Here is a 23,432-nt window from a genome sequence, read left to right on the forward strand (position 1 = left end):
ACCCATAGACTCACACGGATACCCATAGATTCACATAGAGACCTACGGACTTGCACAGAGACCCATAGATTCACAAACAGACCCACAGACTTACAAATTGGAATCGGTTCCTCGCTCACTATCCTGAGTATGAATCGTGCTGGTATGATAATCCATCGATTCTCTTTCATTAAACACACGTTCGTCTTTTTTCCGCAACACAACATTAAAACATATCCGTACCGCTGTAATGAGTGGCCTCCGACACGGTCAGTAACCTGTAGGTTTAGTTCAAATAAAGCTTGGTACAGCCACAGTCTCCGTCTCCTTCCTAGTTAGGGGCGGCTACGCTGCCCCGCGCCGCGTGCCGCTCACCGCTCTCCGACACACACCGCTGGCTCCTCTTCAGACTCCGGATACCGACGCCCCGCGTTGCTCGGGGGTCCCGCTTATATCCCCCTCCCGGGGCTAAGCCCCGCCTCTGGCCACGCCCTTCCTGGAACCTCCCCGAATGTTCCAGAGGCTTCCCTGGTGGACCCGCCTCTCACCTTCCCCCGAGATGTAAACCCTACTGTCGATAAGCCTGGGCTGTAAGGTGAATGTACGCCCCCCTGATAATCCAGGCGATGGCGCTCTCGTTACACCGCTATTAATTCGCACGCACGCGAATACAAGAAACACATTCCTGCGGAGGGAGCTGGTAGGAACGTCGGGTTGCTCGGTCAATGGCCAGGGTCAACGGCGGCGTGGTGTATTCCGCAAATATGCCCGACTGTGAGGGCGGGCACAAGCCGGCGTGAGTAGGTTAAACGTTGAGTTTTATAAGGACACCACGGGGGACCAGCCCCTCCCCTCCTCACCCAGCCCCACCCCACCCAGCCCCACCCTCCCCTCCCCATCCAGCCCCTCCCTCCCCACCCAGCCCCTCCCCACCCTCCCCTCCCCACCCAGCCCCACCCCACCCTCCCCAACCAACCCCTCCCTCCCCACCCAGCCCGTCCCTGCACGACGGACACAATAATCCCCTGTGGGCTGGTGTAACCAGGAGGTTCCTACCAGTATAAGGTACCGTGTCCCTATATTGAATGGATATAATTAATCGCTACAGGTTATTAATCGCTACAGGTTATTAATCGATAGAAGTTATTAATCGCTACAATTTATTAATCGCTAGAAGTTATTAATCGCTACAAGTTATTAATCGCTATAAGCAGATGAATCGCTACAATTTATGAATCGCTACAGGTTATTAATCGCTACAGGTTATTAATCGCTGCAGGTTATTAATCGCTATAGGCGATTAATCGCTACAGGTTATTAATCGCTACAGGTTATTAATCGCTACAGGTTATTAATCGCTATAGGCGATTAATCGCTACAGGTTATTAATCGCTGCAGGTTATTAATCGCTACGAGTTATTAATCGCTACGAGTTTTATTTAACCGTGCACCGCCTGCGCTCGACGATTGCTAAAACTCCGATTACGAGCGCGCGCGCGCGGGTCCCGACCACGTGACCACACCCCCCGCCGCGCCCGGAAGTGAGTGACTTCCTCCCCACCCCGCCCTTACCCAAGATGGCGGCGCCCAGCGACACGTGCGCTTTCATCTTGACCGTGGCCGGAGTGACCCTCTTCAAGTGCCTCCTCGTCCCTGCCTAGTGGGTCACGCTCGCAGCCGCCTCGCCTCGTCGCCGCAGGCTAAGCCCGAGGGGGAGCGGGTGGTGGGGGTAGCCTGGGAGCAACGTGCTTGGATCTGTGTGGTCACAATCCGCAGTAAACATTGCCACGTTGCACAGAGACCCATAGATCAGTACAGACTCGCACAGACACCCATAGATTCATAGAGACCCATAGATCAGTACAGACTCGCACAGACACCCATAGATTCATAGAGACCCATAGATCCGTACAGACTCGCACAGACACCCATAGATCCATACAGACTCGCACAGACACCCATAGATTCATAGAGACCCATAGATCCGTACAGACTCGCACAGACACCCATAGATTCATAGAGACCCATAGATCCATACAGACTCGCACAGACACCCATAGATTCATAGAGACCCATAGATCAGTACAGACTCGCACAGACACCCATAGATCCATACAGACTCGCACAGACACCCATAGATTCATAGAGACCCATAGATCAGTACAGACTCGCACAGACACCCATAGATTCATAGAGACCCATAGATCCATACAGACTCGCACAGACACCCATAGATTCATAGAGACCCATAGATCAGTACAGACTCGCACAGACACCCATAGATCCATACAGACTCGCACAGACACCCATAGATTCATAGAGACCCATAGATCCGTACAGACTCGCAGAGACCCAAAGATTCATAGAGACCCATAGATCCGTACAGACTCGCACAGACACCCATAGATTCATACAGAGACCCAGATTCATACAAACTCGCACAGACACTTATAGATTCATACAGAGACCCATAGATCCGTACATACTCGCACAGACACCAATAGATTCATACGGAGACCCATACATTCATAGACTCGCACAGACCCATACATTCATACAAACTCGCACAGACACTTATAGATTCATACAGAGACCCATAGATCCGTACATACTCGCACAGACACCAATAGATTCATACGGAGACCCATACATTCATAGACTCGCACAGACCCATACATTCATACAAACTCGCACAGAGATCCACAGATTCATACAGATACCCATAGACTCGCACAGAGACCCACAGACTCGCACAGAGACCCACAGACTCGCACAGTTACTGCAATGTTACTGGGACCATACGTCATCATCATCCCGATCCATGGGCAGAAGGCCGTAGGTGTCCACTGCACATTTCGGCATCTGTTTAAACTTTCCTCTGTAATGTGTGGCACACGTGGGCAGGTGTCATAAGTTGCAGGGCTGCCTAGCAGTGTAGTGGGCAGCAGAGGGCAGTGCAGCGAAGCCACATTCATTTGTAAATTAATGTAAATGTTGTGGCTTGGCTCTCCATCACACCGGTGTGCTGTACTGGTGACGAATTTGCACGTTCTGTGGGCATTCGTTTGTGTACTCCTGTATTGTATTGTACTTGCATGCTCCCACGCCTTCGCCAAACCGCGCCGATCAGCGTGGTGTGAAAGTAGTTTGGGAGTCGCACCGATCTCTACGTGATCCACCAACCGTCGATAAAGTCACCGCACCCGGCAGGGATTGCGTCCCATCCAGCAGTGGATTGAACATGCTGGCGAAGCGTGTCTGACCTGGTGGGAAGCGGTGATGCAGCGGTTAGAGCGCTGCGCTACGAACCCGGCGACCCGAGTTGGATTCCCGCTCACGGCCAACACCGGTGACGATTTATCTGAACCGATCCTGGGCCTCCCCTAGGTCGACTCAGCCTCAAACGAGTACCTGGTGCGGTGTGTAAACATCGCCACTAGGGAGACAAAGGCGGCCGGGCGTGGTGCTGGCCACCCACCCCCTCGTGTGCCGTTCCGGCCATCGTAGGTGCTGCTACTCGCTAACAGCACTTGCCCCAACAGCTTGTTAAGGCTACACGGGGAATTTTTGCCTTTGTGTTGTGTGCTGTGTTGCCCGCGTGCGTTCTCTCTGTCTCGCGTGTGCGAAGTCGTTCCACGGATTTTGAGGTGCACCGCAATTGGCTGGCAATCACGCACAGTCTGCCCATCTCCAAATGGTACTACGAGGTGAGTCCGCCGCTTGTGTTTAACGCATGCGGCGTTTCACTCGCTCGCTCGCTCACCCAGTTGGTGGTGATCGGTCACCTTCGCTCCTTACAACTCACTTATTGGTACCCCGAGATCACCCCACGACCCCCCTTAATCTCCATCTCGTAACCGCCATCACCGTTCCTGTTCCCTCTTCATATTTTCATTATATCATTCACCCCATTCATTCATTCCATTCATCATCATATACTGTCAGAATAATTAGCATTAGAGGGCTATCACTCATTCACCCCAATCACCATCATCACCTACTGTCATCAATTTCTCTTTCACCAAATTCACGCATCACAGTTTCGCCCCCGTTGCTTCCCTCTCGTCCATTTCATTCACCGCATCTCCACCATTACATTCACACACGCGTCGTCGTTATTGTACCGTTCTTCATTCTCTGTAAAGCGCCTTGGTTAAGGCGCTGTGTAAATCACGTTAAGATAAGTGGCGACGCATCGCTCGGCGACTCTCACACGCAACCATCTGGCTCGTCAAAGCTCCGCCGATGTAAAATCATACAAGTAGCTCTGGCCCAGCGTTCGTCATTCATCTTCAGAGGCGCGGCCACTTTGCGCCGATAAGACATCGTCGGTTGCGAGGGCCGCCACACGTTGGAAACCATTGTGGGTTTGACAGCAGCACGACGATGGAGATGATGGGGTGGTGGTGTTTTCACTCTTTTGTATTGTCGGGGGCTGCACTATAGGCCACCAGGGGCAACCAGTGGCTCTCGGGGCCTGGCAGTGAAGAACACTGCTCTAAACTAACAATAGCAGCCACATACGCAGAGGACTCGATGGGGCATCATTACGCCCGGGCACAATCGCCATACTTTGTTTATTTAGCTGAGGAGCGGTGGCGCAGTGGTTAACGCGCTTCACTGCGAACTCGCGGCCCGAGTTTGATGAGCGAACACCGCACGTGATGAGAAGGCTTTGTCAGCGTTGTTGTTGGTACGGTGTCGAGGCCTGGACATTGCTTCCAGCTGATGTGGATCGGCTTGCCAGTCCTTCCACGCGCGATGCCAACGACGGCCCTTCTTGACAACCCGATGGTTCGACTTCGTCAGGGACGTCACCGTTGGTGTCTGCGACCGAGAGCTTCAGTTCGAGGGGGACGGCCCGCGGCGTCACTTTGTGTACCGCGTCGCCCCCCCCACCCCCTTCTCGACGCGCGAACTCCTGCAGTGAATTGCGCACTTGTCGCTTCGAACGACGGCCGCGAACCCGACTCCGACCTTCAAAAGGAATGGCGTCGCCCCCCTGCCTCCCCGCCACGATCCGTGGATCACACAGATCACCCGAGACGCCGCTCTACGGCGGCCCAGATCAGTTTACTCAAACGCCGTCGGGAGAGGGCGCGTTGCACTGTTGGTGCGACAGTCCCTCGCTGGAATATGCGTGACGAACGAACGGACGGACGACGAGAAGGCGCTCGCGTCTCTTGACCCGGATGCGCTGCCGCTTCGCCGGGCAGGACACGTCGGAGTGGACGCTGGACTACCCGCCGCTCTTCGCGTGGCTGGAGCTGGCGCTGTCGCACGCGGCCCGCTGGTTCGACCCGGCCATGCTGGCGGTGGGCAACGTGGGCTACGCGAGCCCGGCCACCGTGCTCTTCCAGCGCCTGTCCGTCACGGCCACCGACGCGCTGCTCATCTACGCCGCGTGGGAGTGAGTGGCGGCGTCACCCGCGCAAGTGCAGTGAAGAGAGCCTGCTGGGGTCTCTAGACAATAGACTGAGAGACGAGACTCTGATTGGGTCTCTAGACAATAGACTGACAGACGAGACTCTGATTGGGTCTCTAGACAATAGACTGACAGACCGGTCTCTGATTGGGTTTCTAGACAATAGACTGACAGACGAGACTCTGGTGGGGTCTCTAGACAATAGACTGATACACAAGTCTCTGGGGTCTCTAGACAATAGACTGACAGACGAGACTCTGGTGGGGTCTCTAGACAATAGACTGATACACAAGTCTCTGGGGTCTCTAGACAATAGACTGACAGACGAGACTCTGGTGGGGTCTCTAGACAATAGACTGATAGACGAGTCTTTGGTGGTGTCAATATGATCAGCATGGCTTTGTCCATCCTAGTTTGGTCCCTTCATAAGAATGTGGCATTCCCACCAAGACACCGTGACCCTAACTTGACTTCACTCAACGACTTGAATCAACTTGGCAGTGGACAATGGCATCACTACCCCCCTCCCCCACTCCCCCCGCCTTGTGCCTGACCGTTGCCGCGTGTAGGTGCAGCCGGTGCGTGCGTGGCAAGGCCAAGGGTCGTCCGGGAGAGCTGACGCTGAGCCCCGGCCTGGTGCTCGCCGCTCTGATCGTCACCAACGTCGGGCTGCTGCTCGTTGACCGTATCCTGGCCGTCGCCCCTTGGCGCTTGAGGCGATTCGTCGAACAAAGTCGATTAGTCGGCTAGAAAATGTATAATCGACTTCTTCTTGTGGTTGATTACTTAAAAAAAAAGGGGCAGCCGTCCTTCCCCCCCCACATCCTGCCTCCTGAATGTGGGAAACCCCCTACAAGCCACGCCTCTCTGAGCCACACCTCCTACGAGCCACACCCCCTATACGAGCCACACCCCTCTACTAGCCACGCCCCTCTACTAGCCACGCCCCTCTACTAGCCACGCCCCTCTACGAGCCACGCCCCCCCCTATACGAGCCACTACGGGCCGACACTCCATCTCTGAGAATTAAAAATATGGGATTGGCCGTCGTGCAGCGAGCACTCCTCTCGGTGGGGGAGCGCCGTGGGGAAGTGCTGCCCCTTACCACGTGGACCACGAGTCAATTGGAGGGATCTCGGCAGTAGCTCTGTGAGGGCTGCTTCTGCAGCCCGTCCTATGGCATGGGGGGTACAGCACTGTTTCTCACGAGAGCTCCTGATTGGATATTTTTGTTTTAATGGCATTGACACCAATAGCACAATTTGATTAAAATTCTGGATAATAAATATTATTGATAATTCATAGTAAATAAGATAATTTGCCGCGTGAAAATAAAGAGTATGACCCTGCATGCCGTAAAGAGGATGTTATAAAGCCAATGCCAAATCCATTTCTGTTTACCCTTCTGTCTAAAGTCATTGTTTCTAAACCCCATCCTGTCAGATATCCATTTTCAATACAACGGTTTCCTCTCCGGCCTGATGCTGTTGTCCATTGCCCGCCTGTACCAGGTGATGCCCGTAAGCGTGTTTGTTGTGGTTGGTTGTTTTCTTGCACAGAGGCCAAATCTTCGTCACGGTTACATCATGAACAATAGCGGTTGTATATTCATATTCTTGGTTCTTTCGGTAAAGTCACTTTACCGAAAGAACCAAGAATATGAATCCCTGCAGTCACGAAAGCTTTAAATAAAAAAATAGCGGTTGTGTCGTTAACAATCGCTGCACAGTCAGGCTTTGGGAATGTGGCAACATGGGCAGGGCGACGGTGTCGGAAAGGTGCCACTCGCCGTGTGGCCGGGGGGGGGCTGGCGGCGGAGTGGGCGTGTCTACGTGAAAGTGGGCGGGGCCTCGGAGGGTGGGAGGGGCCTCCCAGACGTGTGGCAGCTGCTCTAAGTTACTTTGCGAGCTCTGCCAAGCCGATCAACCGGTTGGTGCTGGTGACGAATCTCTTTATATCGTGGTGGTCGTAATGAGAACAATAAATCGCTCGTCAAAGAACCGCGCTTCGAGGACCGTGCCCCAGCGGCCGGGTGGCCCCGGCGGCAGAGCGAGCTCCTCGCAGTCGGAAGGTCACGAGTTCAAATCCCACTTGGGCGGGGGGGGGGTGTTGACTCATCAGCCCATCATCGTCATCCCTCCGGGGTAGATAAAACGAGCAACAATTTGTGGGACAGGTCCACACGAATGGCTGCCCACATTCCTGCCATAGGAATGTGGAGTTTCCCACCACCGGCTCTGCAGGGCTGTTAACAGGAGGTGAGCCTCATTGCCTCGATGCTTGTTTGGGTTTCCACAGTGGCTAGGAGATGTTGACTACCTCGCCTGGTATACTGGAGGTCGTGGGTTCGATCCCGACTTTGACGATGCCTGCTGCTGTATATTTGGAGTTTGCGTGTCTCTCTCTCCCCGTGGTGAGATGTTCACTACCTCGCCTGGTCCTCAGGAGGTCGTGGGTTCAATCCCGACTCTGACGCCTGCTGCTGTATATTTGGAGTTTGCGTGTCTCTCTCTCCGTGGTGAGATGTTAACTACCTCGCTTGGTGTACAGGAGGTCGTGGGTCCAATCCCGACCCTGACGCCTGCTGCTGTAAATTTGGAGTTTGCGTGTCTCTCCGTGGTCGCGTGGATTTGTCTCCGGGTCCTCCAGTGTTTCCCCTCCACATTTAGAGGCAACAACGCTGCGTTCAGAGTCACTTGGCCGCCGTAAATTCCCACGCGATGATAAGCCACTTGGTCGAGCTATCACTCGTGACGGCCAGGTCGCTTCTGAAACGAGAGCCGTACAGCTAAGCGGGGCCTTCACTAAAGTAAACAATGAAAACTGAAGTTTTTAGTTTGAGCAGCGGGAGCTTTTGTCGCGATCTCCTCCGAGTGGCTGGCGACGCGTCGCGTTTCTCCGCCCGCAGGGCAAGGTCTACACGGCCGCCTTCCTCTTCTCTCTGCTGCTCAACTTCAAGCACATCTACCTGTACCTGGCGCCGGCGTACGGCGTCTACATGCTGCGCACGTTCTGCTTCACGCGCAGTCGCCCCGGTGAGGCCCCCGTGTGCGTGTCCGTCCCCCGTGTGCGTCTCCATCTTCCATATGCTTGTCTACTATCTCCTGTGCGTGTCCATCTTCCACGTGCGTCACCGTCTCCCGTGCGTGTGTGCGTGCGTCTAGACGGGGGTGTGCTCTGGAGAAGTCTGAGCGTGGCCCGCCTGTTGGGGCTGGCCGCGATCGTCCTGTCCGTGTTCGCCTGCTCCTTCGGCCCGTTCATCGCCATGGTGAGCGGCCCCTGCCCGCGTCTCAAAGGCCCCAGTTCAATCCCCGCAACGGGCGTCTGCAACGGGAGGGCTTGTAACGAGACACCGAGCTGGTTAGCTCCGAAGCCCTGGGTTCACGCCCTGGGTTCACGCCCTGGGTTCACGCCCTGGGTTCACACCCTGGGTACAAGCCCTGGGTTCACACCCTGGGTTCACACCCTGGGTTCACGCCCTGGGTTCACACCCTGGGTTCAAGCCCTGGGTTCAAGCCCTGGGTTCACGCCCTGGGTTCACACCCTGGGTTCACGCCCTGGGTTCACACCCTGGGTTCAAGCCCTGGGTTCACGCCCTGGGTTCACACCCTGGGTTCACGCCCTGGGTTCACACCCTGGGTTCAAGCCCTGGGTTCACACCCTGGGTTCACACCCTGGGTTCACGCCCTGGGTTCACACCCTGGGTTCACACCCTGGGTTCACACCCTGGGTTCACACCCTGGGACTGGCGGAGCCTTCTCCTGGCAGAGCCGGGCTACGGCTCCTACTCGACGCCCACGGGAAGGGAGTTGCGCACACCATCTGTGTGTGATCCGCCAACCCTCTCCCGCTCAGTGCTGGGTCACGGGCAGCCACGCGCATAGCGACGATGACGACGATGGCGATTGTGGCGATACCGACGATGGTGACGATGACACTCGCGATGCCAAATCTGAGCCGCCGTTATTGTTGCTGACGGTTCGTTTGAAGGCAGCTCGTCGTCGTCGTCACCATCTGTGCGTGATCCACCAACCCTCGCTCCACAGTGCTGGATCGCCTGGCTAAGTAGGGCGGCCACCGCGGCCCGGCCGTAAGAGGCTTGCGCTGGCGCTAGAACGGTGGCGCTCTGGCGTGTGCGTGCAGGGCCAGCTGCCGCAGGTGCTGTCGCGCCTCTTCCCGTTCCGGCGGGGCCTCTGCCACGCCTACTGGGCGCCCAACGCGTGGGCGCTCTACAACGCCGCCGACAAGGCGCTCGCCATCGCCGGTGAGCTGCTGCCGCCACAGCGATGGCCTCCGCTCGGTGACCCCCCGACCGGGGAATTGTTTGTGGAGACTCGCACGGTGCCAGCGGTGGAAATGGGGCCGGAACGACCCGGAACGCCATGGTGGCGGTGGTGTAGCGGTCAACGCGGGGCGCTATGAACCTGGCGACCCGAGTTAGATTTCCGCTCGCGGCCAACCCCAATGACAATTATCTGAACCGGTCCTGGACCCCCCCTAGGTTGACTTGGCCTCAAATTAGTACCTGGCGCGGCGTGGTGCTGGCCACCCACCCCCTCGTGTGCCGTACCGACCTTCATAGGTGCTACTCGCTCACAGCACTCGCAGACAGCTGTACCCGACAGCAGACGGCCGCGCACGCAGCAGAGAGAGCAGCAGCAGCAGCCCCCCATGCCTCCCATGCCCCCCCCTCCCATGCCCCCCCCCCCGCGCCGTCTCCATGCGTCTCCTCTGCGCCGCTGCAGGCGTCCGTGCGGGGCTCTGGAACGGAAGCTCCGTGGCCACGGCGGCCATGACAGGAGGGCTGGTGCGCGAGGCCGAGCACGCCGTGCTGCCCTCCGTGCCGCCCGGCGCCACCGTCGCCTGCACGCTGCTCGCCACGCTGGTGAGACGGGCCAGCCACACCGCCCACTCGCCTCCTACCCACTCAGCTCCTACCCACTCAACTAATCCCCCTCACCTACCACCCCTCGCCTAACCCAACCCTGCACCCACCCCGCCTCTCCTAACACCCTCTCGCCTACCCCCCACTCGCCTACCCCCCCACTCGCCTACTGCCCATAAAGATGGCTGCGAGCTCAGGCTAGCAGTGGATTGACAATGGCCGACGACAATGACGACGATTGGGTTGCACGTTGGTTTCCTCCGAGCCTTTGGATAGTTGATGCCCCTCCCCCCTCAACCCCCCCTCCTCACTCTCTCCCTCCCCCTCCCTCCCCCTCCCCTCCCACGGGTGACGCGCGAGGGCCGATGCAGCCGGCGCTGTGGGCCCTGTGGTCGCGCCCGTGCGGCCCGCGCCACTTTGTGCGCTGCGCTACGCTCTGCGCCCTGGCGGCGTTCCTCTTCGGGTGGCACGTCCACGAGAAGGCCATCCTCATCGCCATCCTCCCGCTCACGTACGTGCCGCGCCATCGCCACCGGCGGCAACGCCACCAACGCCACCACCGAACGTGCATGCCGTCGCTTAGTGTTAGAAGCCGCGCTCGGGTGCCACTCGATATTCATCGTCGATGATGACGATGACAACGACGATGACGACGACGACGATGACGACGATGATGATGACGACGACGATGACGACGACGATGACGACGATGATGATGACGACGACGATGCGTCGTCACGTCTCCGATGCCTTGGAACAAAACGAGCATCGAACGGCGCTCAGACTCCTGCGCAAGTGCCGGAAGTTCCACGTTCCCGTGACGGCAAACGACCCAGCTCGGCGGGCGGGGCGCAGGCCGTGCCCCGTGACCTCTGACTGACGACCTCTGACTGGCGACCTCTGACCGGCGACGACCTCTGAGCGGCGACCTCTGACCGGCGGCGTCCTCTGAGCGGCGCCGCTAACGACGCCGTTTCCTCGCAGACTCCTGGCGGTGGAGAGCCGGGAGGACGCGGAGACGTTCCTGATCTTGGCCACGACGGGCCACCTCTCGCTGTTCCCGCTCATCTTCACCCTGCCTGGTGAGCGGCGGCCGAGACGCCTCCAGCACCGCGCACAAAGACAAAGGTCCCCCCTCCGTGTAGCCTGGACAGACTGTCGGGGCAAGTGCTGTTAGTGACAAGCACCTATGAAGTTGCCGCATCATCGTATGGAAATCTATAGCAGCCAAACACTCTAAACGCGTGACGTTGATTCTAAATGTGGAGGGAAAAACCGGAGGACCCGGAGAAAAATCCACGCGACCACGGGGAGAGAGAGAGAGACACGCAAACTCCAAATATGCAGCAGGCTTCGTCAGGGTCGGGATCGAACCCACGGCCTCCTGCAGACCAGGCGAGGTAGTTAACATCTCCTAGCGTCTCACGATCCACGCGTTTTGCACGATTTCACTTTTGACTTCCTATCTCTCTCCACAGAGTTGCCCATCAAGATCGGCCTGATGCTGATGTACACGATCTTTAGCTTCTCCACCCTCAGGTCGCTCGTGTGGTGAGTCCCGATGTCTCTCGAATGTACGTACGTATGTGTGCTGGGTCACGAAGCCCGCATGCCCAGCCACCGCGTGCCCAAGCAGCTTCTGTTTGGCCGCATAGAGGGGGCTAAACGGGCGCGGCGCGGGCTAGAGAAGAGATGGAGCTGATGCGGTACAGGAGGATGTGGAGCTGAGTGGACTTGCCGTTGACCGGTACCAGCGGTGTCAAGATCGGCCTCAGTGGAGGAGGCTCGTGAAGGACGCTACTGGGCAGTTGGAGGCAGTCGCCCTCCAGCAACAATGGAGGGCGGAGGAGCGACGCTCACAAGAAGGGGCCGAGCGGCTAATATGCAGCAAGTAGGCACAGTAGGGGGCACGGATGGTGCATCTACCAGTCTTATCAGTTGGCCAACCAATGGCACCTGGATCTGTCCCGAGACCTCCAGTCGGCGAGCCTTAGACACTTCACGTGGCTTCAAAGTGCACCTGGCCTGGCACGGGCGCCGTGGTGACGTCACCGTCACATGGTGGCGAATGGCGGGTGTTTCGCTGTACTTACGGGACCTTTTTTGCCAGTATCATAATTATGAAAGAATCCGAATAGGCGTTACCTCTCTGGTAGCGAGACAGGAGGTGTTACGACGTCCAAACACCAAATGTAGACACCTATTGGTGTCTGTGTTTAGGTCGTGGTGCGAACGTAACGATAGGGGGTTTCATACATTTTATTTACGTGTCACGCGGGGGCAGCCCATAACGGGGAACCCAGGGGAGACGGACGGCCGGCCATGCGGGGTGAGAACACAAACTCCAGACAGAAAGGCGCCCGAAGCCAGCAGCTGTGAGGCGCGACCATCGCCACAAACGCGCGTCGATTCTCACGGACGGTGCTGCCGCCGGTGTCTCCCCTGCCCCTTGCCCAGCGGCGCCAGGGAGCGCCTGCTGGGCCCGTGCGCCGCGGGCTACCTGGCCGGCCTGGCCGCGCTGGCGCTGCTCGTGGAGGTCGCCTTCCCGCTGTCGCCGTGGCGAAGCGCGCTGCCCTTCCTGCCGCTGCTCGCCACTTCCTGCTACTGCGCCGTGGGCGTCGCCCTCGCCTGGCTCCGCCTCCTGCGCTCGCTGGGCTCCGCCCGCCGCGGCCGAGACGACGACCGGCGGAAGGCGCAGTGACGGCCGGCGGCCATCGCGGTCGTTCAGACATCTTTCGACGACCACGAGGAGGAGGAGGAATTTTCGTTTTACGGACCTCGACCGCCATCCCCGCGATCTTGCCCCTGGGGAAGCACCCCCCCCCCCCCCCCCAGCGGCAGCTGCCCCTGTGCGGCACAAGGCGTACGCAGCACCGGCCTGCAAGTGGGGATTAGGCTGCCAGTAGTGGTAATGTACGAGCAGGTTTACAAACTCGGGCCGTGAAGCCTTCTCCGTTCTAAACGAGGGCATTGGGGATCTCGAACGACCGCTGCGACGCAGTCGGCGGCCTCACCTTCATTCGTGAGCGCACCCACGCGCAGTATTGAACCAGGGTGGTCGCCACCGTCGAATCGCGAACCTCTGCAATGAGCGGGGGGGCAGAAGGGCCACGAAGGGAGGGTGAACTCGCGAGTTCATTGTCAAAATAAAAAATGAGCATCGCTTTTGTCCAGAAGTCGACGGTAGTTGTCCTATGGGTGGATCCTGCCCCCCCCCCTCCCGCCATACGAATGTGGAATTTCCATCGCTGGCCGTGCAGCGTGGCAGTAAACGGGAGAGGAGCCCCGATGCCTCGACCCTCATCTGAGTGGCGGGAGATCCGCTCTGACCTGCAGGCGCCGTCGTGCGTGTCGTGAAGCTTCACTCGGCACTCCGCCGTCCACCACTCCGGCTCTTCTCGTTAGCCTCGCAGGCCTGCTGCGTTGGGCCCGCTGCGTTGGGCCCGCTGCGTTGGGCCCGCTGCGTTGGGCCCGCTGCGTTGGGCCCGCTGCGTTGGGCCCGCTGCGTTGGGCCCGCTGCGTTGGGCCCGCTGCGTCTATTCCACGTTCTTATTTCAGCTTTGTCGGCCTACTGTTGGACGTGCTGGAGTGATTCTCTGAAGCAAGGCGCATTGCAAATGCAATTTTTTTTAATTGACTTTAAAACTGCCTTTGAAGTGGTGCTGTTGTTGGTACGTAGTTTGCGTCTTTAAACGACGTTTACAACGACAGCACGTAACGGGGGAGCGACCTAAAGTGTGAACTCGGTGCTCTGTAGGGTTTTTTATACTTTATAGTCGGGTTTTGTTTCACTTGATGGAGTTGTGACGTATGTTTGTTAAACTTCTTTTGCACCGTACGTAGCCAACCTGTTCTAATCCGAGGTACGGGGGGAGGACGACAAACTACACACGGCAAAGAGCCGAGGTAAATAAATGTGTTCTCAATCTCGATGATGTAACTTCCTAATATGGGCAGGAAGAGCGTTCCAGACGGCCGCAGAAGCGCATCTGAAAGCGCCGCCTTCGATGGCCGAGCCAAAAGGCCGCTGCTGCTGCTGCTGCTGCAAGGATGACCGCAGTTTGCGTGAAGATGGTTTAAAATGAAGTAATCATCGCCATCGTCCGCAGCGATCATCACCGCACGCGAGCATGTGATGCAAGGGTTGGTGGGTCACGGAGACATCTGTGAAAGACTAAAAACCCGCTGAGCTGCGCGATTCCAGTAGGTGGCAGTACAGCAAGTGGGTTAATAAATTTAATCTGATTGTGATCCCCCACGAGTGTGTGCGTCATTTGCTCCTATTGGTGGTACTCCGCTTTCTTCCCACATTCGAATGGAGTTGGTTAAACATCACAAAATGTGTCTCGAGACTCGGTGCGGATTTCCTGGATTAATAAAGAACAATGATGGGGCAACCGATCTTCATCGCCACATTCATCACAACAACCGCTATCTTCATCGCCACAATCATTACACCGTGAACGACTCAACTGGGATTACCGTCCACACACAGCGGCAATCGTCCCCTGCTGGCCGCAAACTCATGCCCAGGGACAGCTGCCACTGGGGATGCCCCTAGGGCTTGACAGCAGAAGCTATGGCCCATAATGACAGGTCAGATCACTCTCGTGGATTAGACTTCCATCCCCTGGTCTCTGAGTTGTCAGCTGCTTCAATGCAATTAGCTTGAACACGACCTCTTCGTTAAATCAGCATCATTAAAAAAATTATAATTGACCAAACATCCCAATGTAGCAACACCTCCTGCGAAGCGTCTTTAGACTCGATGGGTGTTCCTGGCTAAAATATCCTGAGTGGCAAGTAACCTTCCCCGCCTGAGTGGGACATGACATTACAGAACTTAAAAACGTGGAATAATATTGGCAAATGTATGGTTATATAATCAAGGCTCCCAATCACATTGTGAGTTTAACTGATTGCATGTGCTTAAATCAAAAACAGTTTTTGTTTGAACTGTTCAAATTCTTACGTTAGAATAACTCAACTTGTTGGACGTATCTGTTACATCAGTGGCATCGGTTGGTAACGTGCGGTGCGAAAGAAGTTCAACATGCAGGCGGATTGGGGATTGCCTTCATCCAGCATCGGATTTGACCCTGTCGGGGTTTTTTTTGTTCCGCCCTTGGGTCTCACCGATTGTCTCCGTCTGCGCCCGATTCATTTGAACCCTGCCGGCTCAATCACCGAGACCCAAGGGGGCGGAACAAAAAAACCCATTCCCGACTCCCGCGCGCGCAGTTGGAAGTTTCCGCCCGGAACCCCAAGAGCGTTGGCGCCCCATTAGCAACGCGACTCCCGTCAACTTGACGATCGCGACTCGGCGACTCGGCGACTCAGAAACTCGGCGACTCCTCGACTCGTCGCTCTCCACGAGCTCTCTCGTCCTGCCCGCGGCCGTGGCAATGGCCACCCTGGTACGTGGCTCGAAGTCCCGACGATGCGGAGCGTTTTGTCTGTTTCACCCCCCGGTTGGGTTAGAGAGGTGCGGCCTATACCATCGCCAGGCCTGTGCTGTGGGCTCGAGGCTTCGCTACTTTGTCGCGAATTAGACCCGCGATTGTGGTGGTGGTGGTGATGGTGGCGGTGGTGGTAGTGGTGGCGGCGGCGATGGTGGCGGTGATGGTGGTGATGGTGGTAGTGGTGGCGGCGGCGGCGATGGTGGCGGTGATGGTGGCGGTGGTGGTGATGGTGGTGGTGATGGCGACGGTGACGCGATTGTGTGGTGGTGGTGGGGAGCGGTGGTGTAGTGGTTAGCGCTACGCTGCGCTACGAACCCGGCTACCCGAGTTCGATTCCCGCTCATGGCCAACACCGGTGACGATTATCTGAACCGGTCCCGGGACTCCCCTAGGTCGACTCAGCCTAAAATGAGTACCTGGTGCGGTGTGTAAACATCGCCACTAGGGAGACAAAGGCGGTCGGGTGTGGTGCTACCCACCCACTCCCTCGTGTACCGTTCCGGCCTTCATAGGTGCTCGCTAACAGCACTTGCCCCTACAGTCTGTTAAAGCTATACGGGGGATCTTTGTCTTTGTTTTTTTGGTGGCGGTGACACCGTCGTTCTGCAGGACTTTAAGATGGTTGTCGACCAGGCGTGCCGCGCTGCCGAGGAGTTTGTGAGCATCTACTACGAGACGATCGACAAGCGGAGACACGTGCGTTCACACCACTCACCACACACCTCACCAACCACCATCTCACCACCCACCACACCGCACCACCCAACACCCATGACACCACTCACCACACCACCCACCACACCGCACCACTCACCACACCACTCACCATCTCACCACACCACTCACCTCACCACCCACCACCAACCACATCACACCGCACCACTCACCACACCACTCGCCACACCACCCACCGCCTCACACCATACCACACACACCACTCACCTCACCACACCACCCCTCACCTCACCTCACCACACCACCCCTCACCACACCTCACCACACCACACCACACCTCACCACACACCACCCCACACCACCCACCACCCCACACCACCCACCACCCCACACCAAACACCGCACCACAGTCAGAACGTCGTCAGTTCAAATCCCTGTCAGGTTTCAAGCCGGATCACCATCACCATCATGCCATCATTAGTATCATCATTATTAGCTTATTGTCATCAACAACCAGAAGCAGATCTCATCACTTAAAACAACTTTATTTTTCCAGGCAAGGTAGTCCCACTGAGCTGTCTCGCTCTCTTTCAGAAGCGACCTGTCCTCAAATAATAGCTCAACGAACTTGGCATATTACGTCAAAAATGTTTAGTTATTTCTTCTTCGAAGAGACGTCGGGTCCGAGCGATGGGACGTTGCCGTTTGTTGACGCTGCGTGGGGTGCCGCCGTTGTGTGCCGCAGGTGCTCACGAAGCTCTACCTGGAGACCGCCACCCTCGTCTGGAACGGCACGGCCGTCACGGGGCTGGAGGGGCTCGCAAAGTTCTTTGAGCAGCTGCCCTCCAGCGAGCACCAGCCGACCGTGCTCGACTGCCAGCCAGTTCCCGGTGAGCCCACACAGCAGCAGCAGCGCGCTGTGCCGCACCGAATTTGAGACGTCGCACCTGGACGGTTGGGTGGGTGGGTGGTTGGTTGGGTGGTTGGTTGCGTGGGTGGTTGGGTGGTTGGGTGGGTGGTTGGGTGGGTGGGTGGTTGGTTGAGTGGGTGGTTGGGTGGGTGGGTGGTTGGGTGGGTAATGGGTCGAATTGCGTGAATGGTTGGTTGGGTTAACCGAGTTTATGATTGGCTGACTTGATAATATCAAGGAGGGTGGGGTGGGTGAATTCCACGCCCTGCACATCGACAATTAACAACTGCTAAGTGGACTAAATGTGTTACAAATTTAATTGACCAGACTTTAGAGAATCACCGCATGAAATATACAGACTTAAGACACAACTCAAACTCCACTGGGTGTCGTTAAATGGACCAATGCCGACACTTGAATGAAAATCGCTGGCGACGTTAAACTAAAACGAAACTATTAAACTCTTGTTATTTTACCAGGTAAGCTATAGTGCTCTTTTTCAGGAGCGACCTGGCTATCACAAATGATAGCTCAGCGAAGTGGCTTATCACGTGGAAATTTATGTGGAGGGGGAAAACCGGAGGGACCCCGAGAAAAATACACGTGACCACGGGGAGAGAGAGACGCAAACTCCAAATATACAGCAGGCGTCATCAGGGTCGGGATCACACCGACGACCTCCTGTAGACCAGGCGAGGTAGTTAACATCTCACCACGGTGAGAGAGATGCAAACTCCGAATATACAGGTGTCAGGGGTCGGGATTGAACCCACGACCTCCTGTAGACCAGGCGAGGTAGTTATCTCACCACGGAGAGACGCAAACTCCAAATATACAGGTGTCAGGGGTCGAGATGAAACCCGCGACCCCCTGCGTACGTTAACGCTGCTCTGCGTTGTGTCACTTTCTCTCTCGCGCGACGATCGCTCCACAGAGGCCGCGTCGCAGGGCCGCACCACGGTGCTGGTGGTGACGAGCGGCACGGTGAAGTTCGACGGCAACCGGCAGCGCTACTTCAGCCAGAACTTCCTGCTCACGGCGCAAGGGACCGGCGCCGGCACCGTGTGGAAGGTGGCGAGCGACTGTTTCCGCTTCCAAGACTGAACGCCGCGCCCCCCACCCCCCCCCCCCCGTGACTTTGGACCGAGTTTGAGGTTGGGGCAGCAGCAACAGGAACAGCAGAAGCGTCAGCAAGAGGAACGGCAACAGCAGCAGAGGCAGCAATAGCAGTAGGCAGCAGCAACAGCAACAGCAGCAGTAGCAGCAGTAGCAACAAGAACTGCAGGAGCAGCAGTAACAACAGCAGCAACAACAGCAGCAGCAGCAACAACAGCAGCAACAGCAGCAGCGGCAGATGCAGCAGCAACAACAGCAGCAGCAGCAGGGGGCAGCAGCAGTTGTTCACCGATTGGCCGAGCTGCACCGCTGCCGTTTCCTGTTTTGCGTGCTGGTGTCACCTGCTTGACCCGCTGCCCCGACTGGACATCATCTGTTAAAGAGCTTCATGGCTCATCGGTTTCCTCCAGGATAAATGAAAGATTCTGATTCTAACATTGGAGGTGAAATATATTGCGTGATCCGAGCACAAACGTTTTAGCATTGAGAGGAGTCAAATGTTAACGCATTCTAAAGCAACGGCAGCATCATCATCATCACAGCAGCAGCAAGTCTTAGCATCATCTGTGGTAGTAGGAGCGGCAACAGATGCAGTAGCAACAACGGTAACAGCTGCAGCTGATGTTCCTGTATTTCTTACATATTTTATTCAGGCGTTGTATTTGTTTAAATCTCAGTGGCAGTGGTTCTTTGCCGACAATGGTTTTTGTGTTTATCGCTTTAAAGCCACCGCAAGTATTTATTTTTGCCTCCAAATGTTAATTGTGTACAAGCGTTTAACATTTTAGCTTCGAACACTGCTTGCCATTGCCGTGGTTGTAGAAGCGGAAAAAAATATATTTTGTAATTTTGTAATACCTTGAAATGAAAATAAACCGAGGTTTTCCCGAACGAGCGGTAAGCGTAATAGTTCTCCTTACAGCAGAACGCATCGCAGGGCGCTGCTACAATGGGATGTTTGGTCAACGCCATGTTGATGACCAATTCGGCTTTGTGTGGGAGGAAGCCGGACGAAACTGGAGGAAACCTGAGAAAACCGGAAGAAACCGGAATAAACTGGAGAAGCCGGAGGAAACCCACCCCGCACACGAGGGGGACAACACTCGCACCTCCTCAAAGATGGGCTCGGGAAGCCACTAGCCCTCTCCTGGCCACCTCGCAGCCCAAGCAGGTTCATGGGTCCCACAGATTTGCACGGACCAGCATGAACATCGTGGTCAGTCCACTGCTGGATGAGGTCCTACGATGCAACGGTCAGAGCGCACGCAATCCCGTTTCAACGCTCCGTATTCGCTGCGGACATCCTTCTCGGGCGTTGTTCCCTCCTCCGGCTGCCACTTGTGAGTCTTGATCACCCCACCCGACCCCGATCCATCCTAGCGGCGATGTGTTGCCAAAGCCGTCCGGGTGTCCCAGTCACAGTTCTTAAAAAAAAAAATCTTACCAACCACAATGTTGTCTCCGGCGTTACCTGGTCCGCCCGATCCACAACCGCGAAGGAGACGCTGCGGCGATACTCTCCGCTAACTCCTCACGCGCTCGTTTGGGCTTCACCACCCGAAGAATGTGAGATTATAAAGTCGTTGATCTGCTCCCACAGCGACGTCGGCAGCCTCACGCCTCCGTGCAACCCCGGCGGGCTCCGCTCCACCGCGCTGCTCTTCTGTGTGCGCTGTCCACGTCATTTGCCCGCGTTTCTGCTGAGCGCATTGGCAGCGGCGGAGGGGGCGACTCAAAGAGTTTTTAAAATCAAACTTTTAATCGACGAACACCAGCAGCGGGCGCTGCCACGCGGACAGACAATCAAAACGCGGTGTGCGGCGAGCGACCGTTTGCGCGTCTCTCTCGCCCTGTCGCGACGAAACCAAACGCGCGGGGGGGGGGGGGAATGGTTAAAGTGGCGTATTGCACGTGGGATTACGTTGGTCGGCAATCTCCTGGCGGAATGTGTCGTCTGGTTCTGGCAAAACGGGCGAATGTGCGTGGCTTTGGGTGGGGGTTGCGTAGCCCGCGGACCTTGCCGTGTTGTGAACGCGCTCCGCTCCGTGTTGGGGGGGGGGGGGGTTTCGTGCTCCAAGCCACCACTCGTGGTTACTGCCACGTGGGCTGCGAGTTCGACATTCGAGCGATCGTCCTGGGAACATTGACAACCCACATCACGAAGTTTAAAAACGTCTAATTAAAAAAAAGTTAATTTTTTTTGGACCGTTTACGTAATTGACTTCACGTGGCCCCCCAATGCCACGTGGCGACGCCATCGTGGGGGGGGGGGGAGGGGGAGTGTCGACGTGACGGGCACGCGAACCGTTACCCGGGTCGGACTTTGCATTGCCTGCGACACCGCCGGTGCCCTTCGTGTTTGCCGCGAATTTCAGAGGCTCGCGGAGCCAGACTAAGGCACCGTTCGCATCGCTGGAGTCCAGTGCGTGGCGTCTGCTCCCTCCTTCGTTTGCGCACACTCGCACCAGCTCGGCTATCATTTATTTTTTACCGAAAAACGATGGGAGATCGAAGCCTCATACGGTGACACTTTAACTTTGTCATCCTTCCCCCTCCCTCGCCGCACCTCCGATTAGCACGGTCGGCTCACGTGCGGTGGTGTGAAAGAAGTTCAACGTAGGTACATAAACTCAGCCGACATCATTGCACTCTGTGGTCGTTCAGCCGTGCGGTCGGACACGGGTTAGCCAGGATTTCCAGGTGAGCTGGAAGGCCATCAGAAATAAATACAACAAAACGAAAACTATTTTAAATAACTACAACCACCCCGCAACACTGCTCTCTGCATGCGCGGGGTTATCACAGCGCACACGCGGCTGAATGTATTTTTCTATTTTTGCTGGGTGGGTACCCCCGTAAACCGGAAAGTCCTCCCCAAGTAGCCGGGTCTCCGAGAGGTTCACTTCACGATTGGCAGCGTAGCACGGTACCAGGCATTGTGCACTTCCAACTCCGGAGACCGCTCAGGACAGCAGCGGTGCCACCGATATCCCATCGCTCCGGCGTCAAAACGAACACGACCGCACGGCAAAATCAACGTCTCCTCGTGGTCCACCATCTCGACACCATCTCGACACGATCTCTGCACGATCTCTGCACGGCAAAATTATTCATTAGCTGTGTAAACAAGTGATTGGATTTTTTTCTTTCTATGTGCTTATTCGCTTAGTAAATCCTTACAGGGTGGCAAAAACTGACGGGTTAAAACATGAATTGTATGATGTTGTGTGTGTGCGCGTGCTTGTCTGCATGTGTGCGCATGTGTGTGTTGTTGGGAGCGGTGGCGCAGTGGTTAGCGCGCTGCGCTGAGAAGCCGCCGACCTAAGTTTGATTTGCACTCAAGGCCGACTCCGGTGACAATTATCTGAACCGATCCTGGGCCTCCCCTAGGTCGAGTCAGCCTCAAATGAGTACCTGGTGCGAGGTGTAAACAACGCCACTGGGGAGACAAAGGCGGCCGGGCGTGGTGCTGGCCACCCACCCCCCTCGTGTGCCGTGCCGACCTTCTTAGGTGCTCGTTAACAGCACTTGCCCTCAGCAGTCTACAACGCTACGTAGGGGACCTTTGTGTGTGTTGTTTGTGTTGTGTTCATATTTGTGTTGTTTGTGTGCTTATGTTTAAGCGTGTGCGTTTGTGCAGTTATTGGTGACTGGGCTAAGACCCGCTTTAATCACAACCCAGAGTATGTGTCTTTATGTGAGTTTATGGGTCTGTGTGAGTCTATGGGTCTGTGTGAGTCTATGGGTCTCTGTGTGAGTCTATGGGTCTCTGTGTGAGTCTACGGGTCTCTGTATGAGTCTATGAGTCTGTGTGAGTCTGTATGAGTCTATGGGTCTGTGCGAGTCTATAGGTCTCTGTGTGAGTCTATGGGTCTCTGTGTGAGTCTATGGGTCTCTGTGTGAGTCTATGGGTCTGTGTGAGTCTACGGGTCTCTGTGTGAGTTTGTGGGTCTCTGTGTGAGTCTGTGGGTCTCTGTGTGAGTCTACGGGTCTCTGTGAGTCATTGGTGACCAGGCTGAGACCACCATCGACTCTCGCCCATCTTGAGAACCCAGCTTCATCGCGGGCGACCAGCTACTTCGTCCTAAGTGCAATTTCTTAAACCGATTTTCAAACGGCAAGTTTCTGGCTTTTGAAACAAAAGCAATACTACCCCATCAAGAATAATAACAACAACAATACGAATGATAATGATACGAATCAAAGTCGTAGCTCTCTCTAGCGCTGTGTAAACTTAGCGGTGGCGACGCACTGACAGGGGGGGCGCGACGCCAAAACGCCGTGCCCCATCACGCGCTCGGGGTGCCCGGCACGACCGCAAATCTTCCGCGGCAAAGCGGTGGAACGTGGCGACCGCTCCAACGAGCGGCGTCGCCAACGGCCGACCGGCTCCCCGCCTGCCGGCAGCCGGCGCAGTATTCGTGCACGCGCCGCGTAAACATCATTCGGGGCCATCGAGAGGCGTCGCAAACCCGACCCTCGTCACAGTGTAAGTCGCGCGCTCTCAATCCCCGCCCCTCGGTGCCGCGTCCGGCAATTTTTTTCTTCCCCCGTAGGCGTTGGCTCACCGGGACCCGTCTGAGTTTCCGACCGACCGACGGTCGCCGGCTTCGAGCGGGACGCGCCGACGTCGTTCAGAAACGCGCGGCGGCGGTGGCGGCAATTCGAGATTTGGGATCGCAAGTCGAGGCCGCGACGCGCCGCGTCTCCGACCGCGGGGGGGCGAACGTTCAAACGGTGTGACGACGTGCACGGCCGCGGAGCGACGGCAAGCGGTCGCCCCCGTCGCTCGCGAGAGCCCTGGCTCAAGGGGCCGACGTGAGGAGCGGCGTTGGACCCTCCACAAGGACTCGCGGCGCCTTCGCGAATTATCGCGGTTAAAAGTTTACAAGTTCCATGTCGACGAGAGCGACCGTGAACTTTTCGCCGCGGGTGTTTTCAAATCGTCACTCGACCGGAGGAAATAATGGGATCCAGAGA

General features: G+C 56.5%; 2 protein-coding genes across 3 annotated transcripts; both read left to right on the forward strand.

Moving 5' to 3' along the window:
• The first annotated feature begins 1,475 nt into the window (after window positions 1-1,475).
• On the forward strand, window positions 1,476-14,547 carry ALG8 (ALG8 alpha-1,3-glucosyltransferase). 2 transcript variants are annotated; one of them, XM_078881233.1, is made up of 13 exons: window positions 1,476-1,639; window positions 3,608-3,686; window positions 5,196-5,389; window positions 5,974-6,089; window positions 6,848-6,924; window positions 8,313-8,439; window positions 8,569-8,672; window positions 9,548-9,668; window positions 10,150-10,289; window positions 10,661-10,800; window positions 11,274-11,371; window positions 11,768-11,840; window positions 12,747-14,547. In XM_078881233.1, exons 1-13 carry the CDS (start codon window positions 1,557-1,559, stop codon window positions 12,988-12,990), a joined length of 1,596 nt encoding a protein of 531 aa, XP_078737359.1. In that variant the 5' UTR covers window positions 1,476-1,556; the 3' UTR covers window positions 12,991-14,547. The 2 variants fall into 2 exon arrangements, with proteins under 2 accessions (XP_078737359.1, XP_078737360.1); XM_078881234.1 differs by having other exon boundaries at window positions 6,848-6,915.
• An 800-nt stretch (window positions 14,548-15,347) lies between these two features.
• LOC144951012 (NTF2-related export protein 2-like) lies at window positions 15,348-19,879 on the forward strand. The gene is made up of 4 exons (XM_078881243.1): window positions 15,348-15,706; window positions 16,361-16,447; window positions 17,172-17,316; window positions 18,271-19,879. The coding sequence occupies exons 1-4, from the start codon at window positions 15,695-15,697 to the stop codon at window positions 18,438-18,440; spliced, it is 414 nt and encodes a 137-aa protein (XP_078737369.1). The 5' UTR covers window positions 15,348-15,694; the 3' UTR covers window positions 18,441-19,879.
• Window positions 19,880-23,432: the final 3,553 nt, after the last annotated feature.

The sequence above is a fragment of the Lampetra fluviatilis genome, chromosome 60 (genome assembly GCF_964198595.1).
Source record: "Lampetra fluviatilis chromosome 60, kcLamFluv1.1, whole genome shotgun sequence".
NCBI lineage: Eukaryota > Metazoa > Chordata > Hyperoartia > Petromyzontiformes > Petromyzontidae > Lampetra > Lampetra fluviatilis.

Coding starts and splice junctions, on each gene's coding strand:
- ALG8 (XM_078881233.1), top strand. CDS start 1,557: ATGGCGGCGCCCAGCGACACGTGCGCTTTCATCTTGACCGTGGCCGGA. Junction 8,440..8,568: donor CTTCACGCGCAGTCGCCCCG/GTGAGGCCCCCG, acceptor GCGTGCGTCTAG/ACGGGGGTGTGCTCTGGAGA. Junction 10,290..10,660: donor GCACGCTGCTCGCCACGCTG/GTGAGACGGGCC, acceptor GGGCCGATGCAG/CCGGCGCTGTGGGCCCTGTG.
- LOC144951012 (XM_078881243.1), top strand. Junction 16,448..17,171: donor CGATCGACAAGCGGAGACAC/GTGCGTTCACAC, acceptor TGTGTGCCGCAG/GTGCTCACGAAGCTCTACCT. Junction 17,317..18,270: donor CGACTGCCAGCCAGTTCCCG/GTGAGCCCACAC, acceptor ATCGCTCCACAG/AGGCCGCGTCGCAGGGCCGC.